The sequence below is a fragment of the Alosa alosa genome, chromosome 2, assembly GCF_017589495.1.
Source record: "Alosa alosa isolate M-15738 ecotype Scorff River chromosome 2, AALO_Geno_1.1, whole genome shotgun sequence".
Classification (NCBI taxonomy): domain Eukaryota; kingdom Metazoa; phylum Chordata; class Actinopteri; order Clupeiformes; family Clupeidae; genus Alosa; species Alosa alosa.
In genome coordinates, this window is record NC_063190.1 from 10,947,564 (window position 1) to 10,961,153 (window position 13,590).

Here is a 13,590-nt window from a genome sequence, read left to right on the forward strand (position 1 = left end):
AGCAGAGGAGAGGAGAGGAAAGGAGAGGAGAGCAGAGGAGAAGAGAGGAGAGCAGAGGAGAAGAGAGGAGAGGAGAGGAGAGCAGAAGTGTGGAGAGCACAGCAGAGGAGAGGAAAGGAAAGGAGAGGAGAGGAGAAGAGAGGAGAGGAAAGGAGAGGAGAGGAGAGGAGAAGAGAGGAGAGGAAAGGAGAGGAGAGGAGAGGAGAGCAGAGCAGAGGAGAGGAGAGGAGAAGAGAGGAGAAGAGAAGAGAGGAAAGGAAAGGAGAGGAGAGGAAAGGAAAGGAGAGGAGAGCAGAGGAGAAAGGAAAGAGGAGTGGAGAGGAGAGCAGAGGAGAAAGGAAAGAGGAGAGGAGAGGAGAGCAGAGGAGAAAGGAAAGAGGCAGGGCTGAAACTGAGAGGCTGGCAAACACAGAGGCAGACAGGCAGGACACAAGTCAACAGCTCTCCTCAAGAACAGGGGACTACGGCATGGGCAAGGAGTTGGCACACGCCACTGGTTCACACTCCATCTGTCTGAAGTGAGTGAAACTACATTATTACTTACAGTACCTTCCCTGAGTTTCTGAATTTAACCACATCTGTTGAATGTTGTTTATGTTGGGATTAATCTGTGTTAAGTGAGTGTTTGTAGGAAGTAGAAGTAATTTTGTCAAACCAGAAATATTTGTGTGCAAACATTGAGTACTTGAGTAGAGAAATCAAGAGTATGTTAATTACATTTTACTGTTTACTAGACAATTTCTAGATATGACCAAAATAACATTGATTTATTCTGTATTTCCTTCTGTTTTATCAGTTTGTCCCCTGTTCATGTAGAGCCTTTGTCCTTATAAAGTTTGTCAACTCATATAGAGAATGAAAAGTTCAGATGGTGTAAGATCTAAGTGAACCTTGTCGGAAATTGGCACCGCATGCATGTTAGCAGCAACCTGTTGTTTGACATTTTCATTGCACATTTCATAGAAACAGTCAGAATTGGCACAAAGTGGTGACGGTGGTGTTAGTGATGGTGGTGGTGGTGTGTGTGTGTGTGTGTGAGAGAGAGAAAGAAAGAGACAGAGAGAGATAGAGAGAGCTGTACTGTATGTCTGTATGTTTGAAAAAGAAAAACCTTTGGTTGCCTAGTGCAGTGTTAATGGGCCAAGTCTCGCGACCCCCTTCTCTCTAACCGGCGGAATTTGGTTTTGAAATGTTGTGAAATGGACATTGGAAGCAGAGGCAGAACATGTCTTATCTCATAGGTAGGCTATGTCACCACCAAAGGCATTATGTCAATGGCAGCCTTTGACTAAAAACCTTTAGAAAAAATGTCTTTAATCCAGACTCAAATCATTTCGCGACCCCTCCAGTACTTTTGGCAACCCCCAGTTTAAGAACCACTGGCAACTAGTAAACTATCTCTGATTCCAGAGTTAGTGGCTAAACATTTACCGCCATGGTTAGCACTATAAGAACCGTTTCAACAAGTCTCTAAAGCAGTCAGATACAGTCACCTTCAGAAGCTAACCTGGCCCTTGGCTGCAAGCCAATGCCAGCTTTTGTTTGATGTGTGACTGAAACCGGCGCCAGTGGTTGGTGTGTGTCAAAGTGTTTTTGCTACTTGTTGGTTCCCCTGCTTTGATGTCACAAATGGGAAATTATGTATGTGTGTTAATATATGAATATGGATGACACATTATACAAGTATGGTCTCCAAAATAACTAATCTGGCTTTTCTCGGTATTGTCCCCTAATTTAGTTTTTCTATTTCTTAATATCATTGTCATTGTCTATATTATATCATAAAAACTTTGTCATGATTACTTTGTGTCCATCATGGGGCAGTCCGAGTTCATGTCGCTGGTTACATGGGCAAAGTAATGTTTTAACTGGATGTTAATCCTGTATGGGATTAACCTGCCCTGATCCCTTTCATTTCCAACTCTCTTACCCAGACTTTTGCCTGCATGCGAGTACTCATGCAAGGACCACAAACCATTCTGTGTCTGTGTTCGACTCTGGCTCGACCTCTGTTGAGAGAGCACCACATTACGCTACACAGCTACGACCCTGCACACAAACAATGCCTGCGTTATTTAATTTTTTTTTACTAATACCAATACAACACATATTACTTTTTTTTTAATAATTTTTGAATAGTTGTGCCATGCACAGATGAAAAGAATGAATTATGTAATGTCCTGTAAGGTAACCCAGGGATCTTGTCATGGAAACAGGACTCATGTTACACCCACTGCCATTGTGTCTCTGGGGGCAAGAGGGGAGGAGTGAGAATCCGACTGCTGGAGTAGGCCAGCTCTCACAGCGACAGTGGCATTTCAGAATCCATGCCAATAAACATCCTCATGCCCTTACCACTGTTGACACATTACACACAACTGAGCTCTGGGGCGCTCAATAGAAAAACTAGTTGTGAGTTCTGTGGTACAACATGCCATGTGACAAACATAACAGTGTGTTTTTTTTTATATATCTTCCATGAACCATGAGTGACACACCAAGGGTTGGCTTGGCATGGCTGCATGCATTGTTTTTGGGCAGAAAGGCTTTCGGCAGGCATTATATCACTTGCTGCTCGGACATGCGAGGTGACTGTGCATTTTCTGAAGTCTTAATGTTGAGTGGGTGCTGCAAGTTCACAACAACAAAGGCAGGTAGTTGAGATGAGACAGCCGGTCACCTCATTCTCATTCCATCGCACTACTCACCTCTGCTGTCCCAGGCGTAATCAGTGCCTGCTCACAAAGTTACCCATTATTTTTACCATTGGCAGTTGCCAGCTCTAATTTGGATTTTTGTGAAGTATCTTTGTTAAAGTGTAATTCCAGAGTAATTTGAACCCAGGGACTTTTTCACCATGACAACGAGTTGAACACCCCCTCGAGAGCTAGATTATATTGATCAAAGGAGTAGCCTACTGGCTTTAGCGCTTTAGTAGTACGAATAGGGTCCCTATACATAAAGCGAAGCATCAAGAACTTAGTAAGAGTAGGCCTACCCAGTTTATTAAAAAATATTGTTTTACAAGACTTACCTACCATCTTCGGTCACCTCCGTGTTGTGGGAAAGTCTGTACAAATCGATTATTGAATGTAATGCAAAAGGAAGGAGTCCTTTGAAGCTTAGTAACAGAAATGCATGCATATTTTGCTGTTTGTGGAAGTTTGGTTAAATATCAGTTAATAATAGTGTAACGATTTGATGCGACACACACAGTTGTCCAATCAAAGGTTTATTCGTGGAAGCGGGAAACACACACATACCAAGACCAAGACAGAGAGGAGGAGTGCCGCGGTGACACGCCGCGGAAAGTGCAGCCTGAGGGCGGCTGCTGAGAGGGAGCTGGTGACGAGCGGGGACGGCCACGTGGCTGCTAGCACGCCCGCACTGGACTGCTAGCAGCGTGGCTCCCCGTTGAGTGAGCTCCTGCGGCGTGTGCACCCCACGTGTTGTTGGTGGTACCACAGACTGATGGACTGAGCGAGTGAATGCTCACACCGACGTTATGCCAATGGCTAAGGGAGGAAATATTGCCGAGGACGGCAATAGCTTGCGAGGGGGCTGTGTAACGTCGGTGTCGTTTGGACTGAGTGCTAGCCTCCCAGAATGCAATGTGTGTGAATGCTGGTTTGTGTAATGTCGGTTTTAGTGAGTGTAATTGCGTTTACCTTGTCATGTATGTGTTAGCTTGTGTATTCTTTCTTTAGGTTGTACCTCATGTGTTTTACCCGGTGTATTGTATGTGACAACCCTGTTCGTGTATCGTGCTTGTTTTATTGACTTCCCTTGTGTTTCCTATGTAATGGTGTCTTGGTCTTGGTTTATGTGTTTGGCTGATTCCCGCTTCTGCGAATAAACCTTTGATTGGACAGCTGTGTGTGTCGCTATAAAATAGCTACATTGGTGTCAGAAGCGACTTTCGAACATGGCCTCCGGTCAGCGAAAGAAGCTGGGAGCGGGAGACCTCACCACTGTAATGCAGTTTGTTTTTGGCTACATTCATTGCCCAAAGTTGTCAAATGACCTCATTACCCATACATCTACTGCAACTTAAGTACGTGACAACTCGCACTCGGTCGTTTGTTTTACAGTTTTTACTCTTTTGTTTTTCAAAATCCAGCGCGAAATTAAACACTAAACAACAACGATAGTCTGTAGAGTATAGCCTTACGTTTGATGAAGGGATTTCCTTAATGTTAAATAATAATTTGGCCCTTGCTAAAACGATGCACAAATTATTAGCCAATTATTTTGTTCATATTCACTCAGACTTGTGGCATTATAGGTTTCTGCATTAGGTCTACCGTTGGAACAAAATAAACCCAGAGACTTCATTTATATGTAGGCCTATTTTATTCTTGTAGGCTATATGAGAAAAGGCCAAGAGTGTCTTAAGCACTGTTTTATTTTATTTCGGTATTGTCTTACCTCAACAAGGCTACAGCTCCATGAAAACAATCCGATATAACTCTATAAAATCTATAAAGTCTATTAAATATGTTGTATTTGGCTGCTGTGTTTGACTGAAATGTAGACTATTCTTTTTTCATTTCAATACAGTAAATGAAACAAACCTCAGTTTAGATAACCATATTCACACATTTTTTTTGCCTAATTGACAACCATGACCATGATAACTGATAATATAAAATTAATGTGCACCTTGAGCAAATGATAATAAATCTTTCAGAATGCTTTCCATTCTTGAACTGCATCGAATTACATCGAATCGCATCGCATCGAATCGTACTGAATCGTTTTTTTATGAACATGTATCTTTTCTTGTATCGAATCGTGCCCATGTATCTAGATGCAAATCGTATTGTCTTTTACATGAGAGATTCACACCCCTAGTATTTAGGCTACAGTTGGTCTTAACATTTTACTGTTTACTCGACAATTTCTAGATATGACAAAAATAACGTTGATTTATTCTGTATTTTCTTCTGTTTTATCAGTTTGTCCCCTGTTCATGTAGAGCCTTTGTCCTTATAAAGTTTGTCAACTCATATAGAGAATGAAAAGTTCAGATGGTGTAAGATCTAAGTGAACCTGTTAGTGATGGTGGTGGTGGTGGTGTGTGTGTGTGTGTGTGTGTGTGTGTGTGTGTGTGTGTGTGTACATGTATGTGAGAGAGAGACAGAGACAGAGAGCGATAGAGAGAGTTGTACTGTATGTCTGTATGTTTGAAAAAGAAAAACCTTTGGTTGCCTAGTGCAGTGTTAATGGGCCAAGTCTCGCGACCCCCTTCTCTCTAACCGGCGGAATTTGGTTTTGAAATGTTGTGATATGGAAAGTGAACAGCTTGGCTTTATTGAGAGTTTATACAATAGATTCACTTTGTCCTTAAAAGACAAGCTTAATGAATATTGTATTTACACTTGGTCTTAACTTCTAAGAGTTTTAGGATAAACTGTGTTGTCGCAGTAAAATAATAACTTGAACGGATGCCTAAAATACAGAAAAATCTCAGACCCACGAACGCATGTTAGTGACTTTTAAGGCTGAACATGGAGGAGAGCATGTTATTGTAGCATAGAGAGTGAGTCAACATAGAGTACACAGCAAAAAGCTTTGCATCAATGTCAAAGTTATTAAGTTTTTGTTCCATAATTTAGTTTTAAGAGATGAATAATGGCAGCTACCGGCTTGTCGTTTGCTTTTTCCGTTTCAAATTTAATCTCACAGATATAAGATGAGAAATTAAATGGAGTGGAATGGGACAAATGAGAAACAAAATGACAGAGTAGCGTAGGGAGGTCATTTGATCTGTCTAAGGTCTGAAATCTCTCAGCAAACATGACACCTTTACTGTGATTTTAAGACATACACAGAGAGGCATTTAAAGGAACATGCACTCAAGTGTTGGAAAAGAAAACATACACTGTATATTCTGAGGTAAACATGCCATGGGTAGAAAGGTCTGTATACATTTTACAAGGCCAATACGTCACATGGTCTCACAGCAGTCAATGCTATATTTAAACGTGTGCCATAGAGGTAGATAAGAGAAAGAAAGAAAGAAGGAAGCAATGAATTAATCAAAGAAAGAATATAAATCAGAGACTGAGAAAGGTACAGAAAAAATGTAAGCTGTTGAAGCATCAAAAGATGCTTGTGGATGAATGTGCAGTCCATGCCTGTGGCATGCTTGCCACCTCTCGTATCCACATACTCTTTACCAGGCAGAGATTTGCTGACCAGTCTTCTGTGGCCACATCAAGACAGGAAGAACACCGAAATTGAATATGAGCTGATTCTCTACTGAATCTACACACACTCATGTTGACTCATGTTTAAAAAAAAAAAAACAAAGATGGGGAATGTGATTTGCCAGACTGCCTTGGCTTGTGACTGTGTTGGTGGTGAATAATTGCGACAGTGCTGCAGCTTGATTTAGCTTATTGCGGCTAACAAATTATGGCTGGAAAGTGAGCGTGTCAATGTGCATAAACAGCCTTGTCAGATGAAGCAGAGGGCTGAGGTCTGTTGTCTGAACATTCTGCAAGGCCTGTTAACTTCTCCTCAGTGCTGCCCAGGCCTGGTCAGGAGTCCCTGTCTTAGCCACCCAGAAAAAACAGAAGAGAGAAATAAATAATTTGCTGTCTGTTTTATGTCACTCGGGCGATGTCGCCATTGCTGAGCGTTTATGGCTTGTATTTTCCGTCTCATCCTAAGACTGAGACTGAGTAAGACTGCTAGACTGTGGTGATGGTGGTGGTGATGTTTGACAGATTCCATGTTGGTTGTAAGTAGTTGATTTATGACATTTACATGGATTGGAGAGGGATCAGTTGAAGCAGCACCTCATGAGCTGCATACAAGCCAGTTTCACACTATTAAGCCTCCTGCCACATTGTCCAAGCCAACAGTAAAGTGGATAGACCTATATTCCTTATATGTTTAATCCCTTGACTGTTTGTTCCATTATGTATGTTCTCAAAATTCACTTATAGAAACTTTTCATTTATTTCAAGTTTCCACAAGACAATTTTAGTCAAGTGTCTTGTATGCATTGTATGCATTGTATGTCCTATATCCATAATGGTTGATTTGAGCTTTGTAGAAGAAGCTATATTTTCAATTGCATTTTCAGCTTTTATGCAAGATAAAGCTGTACTTGCATATTCACAAAATTAATATTAGCTGAAACATTCAATTATATGAAAAATTGAGCACCACAAAAAGATGTCTAACTAGCTGAAATATGATGAGGTGTAACCCATAGCCCTCTTATGATACGTGAACATTGCAATCAGTCAACACAGACTAATTTCTGTCCCTGCAAATCATCTTTTTTGTCCTTATTGGTGCACTGGTGCCTTTTCTCTGTATGTGACATGTGACGTGGGTCCATGGGGCCTGGATGGGCCTTCTCCACCCCGCAGCTTCTGGGCGATCTAATTTGAGCTCCAATAAACAGGCCTGATCTCATTACTGTTTTGCCTCCGCTCGCGTGTGCTGGTATCATCTGTCCAAATGGCTGGCCATCGTGCTTTGCCTTCTGCTGCAGAGGTATCACCTGTCTACTGTGGGCAAATTGCTCCTGGCCTGTTAGCCACTGGGGGGAGTACAAACAACAATAACACTCACCTGGTTCCTCTTTCACACTTTCACACACACCCATGGGTCCTTGAGGTGGCAAATGATTTTGGAATACAAATTCATTTCTAAACTGTGGTCTGTCGCAGTATTGGTGAGCAAGAGCTTACATTCTACTTTCAGTCATTTAGAGCTATCTGAATAGCTTCCCATGAAACTTTAGTATTGATTGTGATGCTACCGGATATATAGTAATTCCAGCTACAACATGGTCAGTGATTCTACTTTCTTTCCTTTAGGCTCCAGTTGCAATTGTGGTAATTTGGTCTTGAAACGATTAGCATTGGCAGCCAGGAAGCTTTAAAACCTGTGTGACTCTCAGTGATGCCAAAGGCGCCCATATACTTGGGTTATAGTCAGGTGACTGGAGGAAACAGCTAAATGGATCATTGGCCATTGCATTCATTAACATTTGTATTCCTCCCCATTACATGCCAAGGTAAAAAGGAAATAGGTCTTAACCTTTAACGTTAATGGCATACAGTACGAGGAAGGCATTGTTTGCTGTTGCTCTGGGGAAGGTGATTTTACTGGTGTGCTTTCATTAATGTTTATGAGATTTTTTATGACATGAAAACGGTGCATCATAATGTTTCATTGTTGTGAAAAAAGTAATTTGAACTGGCTATGATATTTGATTCTTATATTGCTATAGATTTGTCTCCGTCTGATATGAATTTTGTCTTGTTACTCAATAGGCCACAATTGATGGAATGGAGGGACCTTCCCTTGGTGAGATGCCACCTGTAGAGCTGTAGACCTGTAGTTCCATGATGCCTCTGTGACCGACAGACTGACCTCGTCGTCTTAGACATGTTTAGGTCTCTTCCGAAGAATTTATGTCACAGTTCACAGATCTGCATATTCTGGACAGTACCGGTGCCCAAATCTAAATTGTGATGAAAGTTTGGGGTTCGGCTGGATCAGGATAAACACAGAGGGGCCAATGCACAGGACTTCAATCTATTACCTGTCAGCTGTGGAACAAGAGTAGCAACAAAAAATATTTTTCTTCATCTGCTTCAAGCTTCTCGTGAGAGGAGAGCCATGCAGGACAGCTTGCTCCTCGCGTGACACATCGAACTCCAGCCATGATATCCACAGCATTCAAATGGGTGGTGCTCGTGGCGTTCATCGTGCTGATCATCGGCGGTAACGTGCTGGTGTGCCTGGCCGTTGGCACGAGCCGCCGGCTCCACCGGATCGCTAACTGCTTTGTGGTGTCGCTGGCAGTGTCCGATCTGCTGCTGGGCCTGTTGGTGCTCCCCTTGTCAGCCACACAGGAGCTGCGCGATGGCCTTTGGCCACTGGGGGGCAGACTCTGCAACATCTACATCTCCATGGATATAATGTTGTGCGAGGCGTCCATCCTTACCCTGCTTGCCATCAGCGTGGACCGCTACTTGGCCATCACGGGCCCGCTGTGCTACCCAAGGCGGGTCACCCCGAGGCGGGTGGCCGCCGCCATCGTAGCCATCTGGGCAAGCTCGCTGGCTGTATCCTTTATGCCTATTCACCTGGGCTGGAACACACAGAACTTTACCGTCCAGCACGCGGACTGGCTAATGCATGAGGAGAAGGAGAAATGGAGCTGCCGCTATGAGTGGAATAACAGCTACGTCATCCTGGACTCCTTTGGCACGTTTTACCTCCCCCTGTTGGTCATGTGTGGGATGTACCATCGGATCTTCTGTGTGGCTCGTGAACAGGTAACTGTGACTGTGAAAACTGCCCATCTAAAAGTAATGTATTGGTATTATCACACACACATTTGTCACATACAAAATACATTATGCTATACAGTCTACGTACAATACCAGAGCATTCACATTTAAAAAATGTTTTATCTGTGACTGTATGTATGTTACAGTTATAGAATTTATGGTAATTGCATAATGTACCTTTCTCTATACCATAAGTCTCTTTCAAAATTTGAGTATGTTTATTGTTAGTGCACTAATTCCATGTGTCTGAGTTACAAAATGAGTGTATTAGGCCATGTCAATGGCATTGGACACTTTTCCGCTTTGAGTTGAACTTTTTTGACAGCATGACGGCCTCTGCTTCCCCTCCCAGGTGCAGCGCATCCGTGCAGCCACGCCCTCCTTTGCCCGCTCGGCCTCGGCCGCTGCGACGGCTCGCGAGCACAAGGCCACGGTGACCTTGGCGGCCGTGCTGGGGGCCTTCGTCATCTGCTGGGTCCCCTACTTCACCTACTTCACCTGCATGGGCATGCGGGCCGAGCCCAACCCGCCCGAGATCATCCACTCGGTGGTGCTGTGGATGGGCTACTTCAACTCGGCGCTCAACCCCATCCTCTACCCGGCTCTCAACCGTGACTTCCGCCGGGCCTACGGCCAGCTGCTGCGCTGCAAGGGGGCCAGTCACCGGCCCTCCGCCACCTCCATGTGCGTGGCCCTGCAGAAACGAACTTCCACCTCCAACGGACACCAAATTGTCCACGACAAGGGCAAGTCGCTGCAGGACAGCTATCTCAATATCCAAGAGGGAAACAGAAACGGTTTAACTGACCAGACAAGGTTAGGCATGGCTTAAAAACTAATGCCAATTTTAGAGTTACAGGGAAATATAGGCAGTAGTAAAATGTCTTGTTGGTGCCCAATTGACTATTTACTGATTTCCATCAGTAGACTGATTCAGAAGACACATTAAGCAGTCATCATAAACTTGACCACATTGCCATGTAATAAAATAGTTAACAGCCAAAAGCCATCTACATGATTATGTGGGTGTTAATTGAATAATGTAATGTAATGTAATGTCTCTTTCAATCTGTAACTAGAGGGTTTCCGGTTGAAATGTTCAAAACCAACGCAGACACTTTTAAATGAAAATTAAACGGACTACAAAATGCCCCCCACACACAAGTTACCATTATCTCAATGTTGTTTTCTGTGCCACTTGAAATGCTGTATGAATACATATGTTGGTTTAGGGTCTATATGTGTAAATGGCATTAAATGGGTACTAATACTAGAAGTAGATTGTAGAAAATATTTAAAATTTGATGGAGTGGGAAACCACAACTTTCAGTTAAAGTATATATACTTTTTTGATCCCGTGAGGGAAATTTGGTCTCTGCATAACCCAATCGGTGAATTAGTGAAACACAAACAGCACACAGTGTACACACAGTGAGGTGAAGCACACACTAATCCCGGCGCAGTGAGCTGCCTGCTACAACGGGCGTATTTCGGGAGCAGTGAGGGGTTAGGTGCCTTGCTCAAGGGCACTTCAGCCGCGGCCCGAACCGGCAACCCTCCGGTTACAAGTCCAGAGTGCTAACCAGTGGGCCACGGCTGCCCTAAAGTAAATCCCCCTGCCCACATTTAAGCATGATGCTTTTGTTAATTCTGCTTAATCATTTCAGGTCTTAAACTAACCTTCTCCCTGACGTCTACCTGGTGACAGGTGAGACACACAGAAATATACCAAAGGTGAGAGAAACAGACATAATTAAACAGACAGACAGACATACTTGAAGTGAGATACAAATAATTACACAGTGTGGTGTGTGGATAAGAAAGCAGGAAATGTATTGCAATGGGGATTAGGAGATAAGAAGAGGGATTTTCCTTGGGTTTGATATGTGACTGTGACTGTGTAGGCTCCAGTGGTGCTTTCCTATGAGCTGTGGCTACTGCAATATGCATACGCCATATGGATGTACAGAATGAAATGCTCATGATTAATGCACATTTGGAATGGCTGAAGGGAAGTCTTTCGAAAATGTCTGGTGGAAAAACTAAATGAAACTTAGATGTCCATCTTGCACAGATGATCAGGCTATATAATTACTGCCAACAACAATGCTCGACAAGAACTTTGTACACTTACATCTGCAGATCATTGTCCTGCAATTGTAGGGTTTATTCCCATAGAGAACTTTATAAGAGTAGTGTGTGACATGACCTGTTCTTTCTGTCTGGGACAGTGTAACATAAATTGCTTTGCAAGAGCAGAGACAGAAAAGGGGACAGGGACTAGTGAAAGAATGTCAGGGAAGAACACGGCATGTCTTGCAGTGACAAACAGCCTGGTTGGGAATGGCAAATGAGTGACTATCCTGTCCCGTTTCCTAGATTACCTCTGGGGGGACAGAGAGTGAGCGAGAGTGAGGGAGAAAAGGACGGGACAGGCCCAACCAGTCAGGGCTGCTTCAGACGGCTAATGAGGAGAGTCGCCGGTGACCAGAGGACGTCTGGCTAAATCTGAATTTCTTCTTCTTCCTATCGGGTCCAAAGGGCAAAAGCTGTGTTCTTTCCCAGTCATGGTGTGGGGAAGGGTTGCTACATAATGGGAGTCAGACATTGTCTCTAAATATGTCCTGTCACTTTAGTTACTTTGTGAACTGCTTCTGTAAGATGTGAGATATTTTTATGTTTGTATTTGATGATGATACACACTCATGCCATAACAGATATTGTATTAAGGGTATTTAAGTGCAATTCATTTTCTAATTGATTTTGTCTTTCCCATCCCCCTTGCCATGATTCAGTGAGTGACATATGACATATTAGACACATGTCTAAAATGTAAACTTGCAAAAGTAAAACAATAGACTCCTTTTTGTTTCTATAAGCCTTTATAAGAAGATGTGTTACTGCCCTCTAGTGGAAGCACTACCACAGCACAGTGAAAATGCACAGCAGTGCCCAAAGTCACCCACAGAGGGCAGAAGAGGAGCATGCTCATTAAATGGAATGGTGGAGTACAGGGGGAAATGGAGAGGGATGGGGGTTGTCAGAATCTGCAACAGAATCATACCACACTTGTATCCTTGCCCTGATTTATACAAAAATATGGTATGCAACTGATTGTTACTAAAATTGTACTATAGTATTGTTGTGGTGCCTAACCATGGCAGAATTGTAATAAATTAATAAATACATAGGTAACACTTTATAATAACTACACACAATTCATAATTTATTAAGCCTTTGTTACTTATTAGTTAATGGTTTGTTCATCATTAGTAATTTCTAATTTATCATTTGTAAAGCATTTGTTCACACAGTTATAAATAGTTTGTTCATAGTAAATAAGCCTATATCTTAAATATGTTTATACATTATTGTTAATACTTAATAAATTATGCAATAATATACACATGCACTAATGATTAGTTAGGGTGAGGATACATATTTTATATTGTGTGTACAAATACTTTATTTATGAGAATTAACATAGGAACAATGCTTTACAAATGATGAACAAAGCATTTTGTAATAGTTTGCAACTGGTTTATAATAAGAAAATGATTTCATTGTAAGTGGTTGTTTCATTACTTATTATGACCGCCGCGCAGCGAAGCGGCGGTCATATAGGTTTAGTCAGATTTTTTTTAATTTTTTTTTTTTTTTTGTTTTTCGCATGTCCAAATTTCCGTCAAGGATTCCCAAGACACTGAAAGACCGGGGAAGACGAAACTTGGTGGGCATTGCACATAGCATCGGCTTGAAATTTACAGATGTCTGCTTTGTTGACTGCAATAAGCACCCCACAAGACATCTGAACCGCACAGTAACAGTCTAAGAATGTTGAGAATTTTCCATCATCTCTTTCATCATCCTCATCATCATCCTCATCCTCCAACATATTGTTGTCCTGAAGCAGAACAACACATCGATGGTCCTTTCCCAGCATTGATAGTAGCAAACTACCTTGTTCCTGACAATATTTCTTCGCTCCAGGCTTAGAGACTCTCAGTTGATCTATACACAAGCTGGTCACCATCTTTTTGAAAGCATCCACAGCAGGTTTAACATAAGTACGCTCTCCTGACAGCTTGATTAGTGGACACTTTGGGTCAAAATTTACCACCACCTCACCAACTTTTGCAAATCTTTTCCATTCTTCTGATTTATGTTCTTCAGTAAACCTTTTAGCTGCACAGCATTTGACCTTCACTGTGTCTACAACTCTTTTATGATTTTGCAGGAACTCTTGAAGGATCTGGCTCGCTTC

The 13,590-nt window shown here is 42.4% G+C and overlaps 1 protein-coding gene across 2 annotated transcripts; it reads left to right on the forward strand.

The window, feature by feature from the left end:
* Positions 1 to 391: 391 nt before the first annotated feature.
* Positions 392 to 12,144, forward strand: hrh2b (histamine receptor H2b). 2 transcript variants are annotated; one of them, XM_048237145.1, is made up of 5 exons: positions 392 to 518; positions 8,301 to 9,311; positions 9,679 to 10,142; positions 10,994 to 11,060; positions 11,706 to 12,144. In XM_048237145.1, exons 2-4 carry the CDS (start codon positions 8,694 to 8,696, stop codon positions 10,998 to 11,000), a joined length of 1,089 nt encoding a protein of 362 aa, XP_048093102.1. In that variant the 5' UTR covers positions 392 to 518; positions 8,301 to 8,693; the 3' UTR covers positions 11,001 to 11,060; positions 11,706 to 12,144. The 2 variants fall into 2 exon arrangements, with proteins under 2 accessions (XP_048093102.1, XP_048093098.1); XM_048237141.1 differs by lacking the exons at positions 10,994 to 11,060; positions 11,706 to 12,144 and having other exon boundaries at positions 9,679 to 10,421.
* The last annotated feature ends 1,446 nt before the right edge of the window (positions 12,145 to 13,590 follow it).

Coding starts and splice junctions, on each gene's coding strand:
- hrh2b (XM_048237141.1), top strand. CDS start 8,694: ATGATATCCACAGCATTCAAATGGGTGGTGCTCGTGGCGTTCATCGTG. Junction 9,312..9,678: donor TCTGTGTGGCTCGTGAACAG/GTAACTGTGACT, acceptor TTCCCCTCCCAG/GTGCAGCGCATCCGTGCAGC.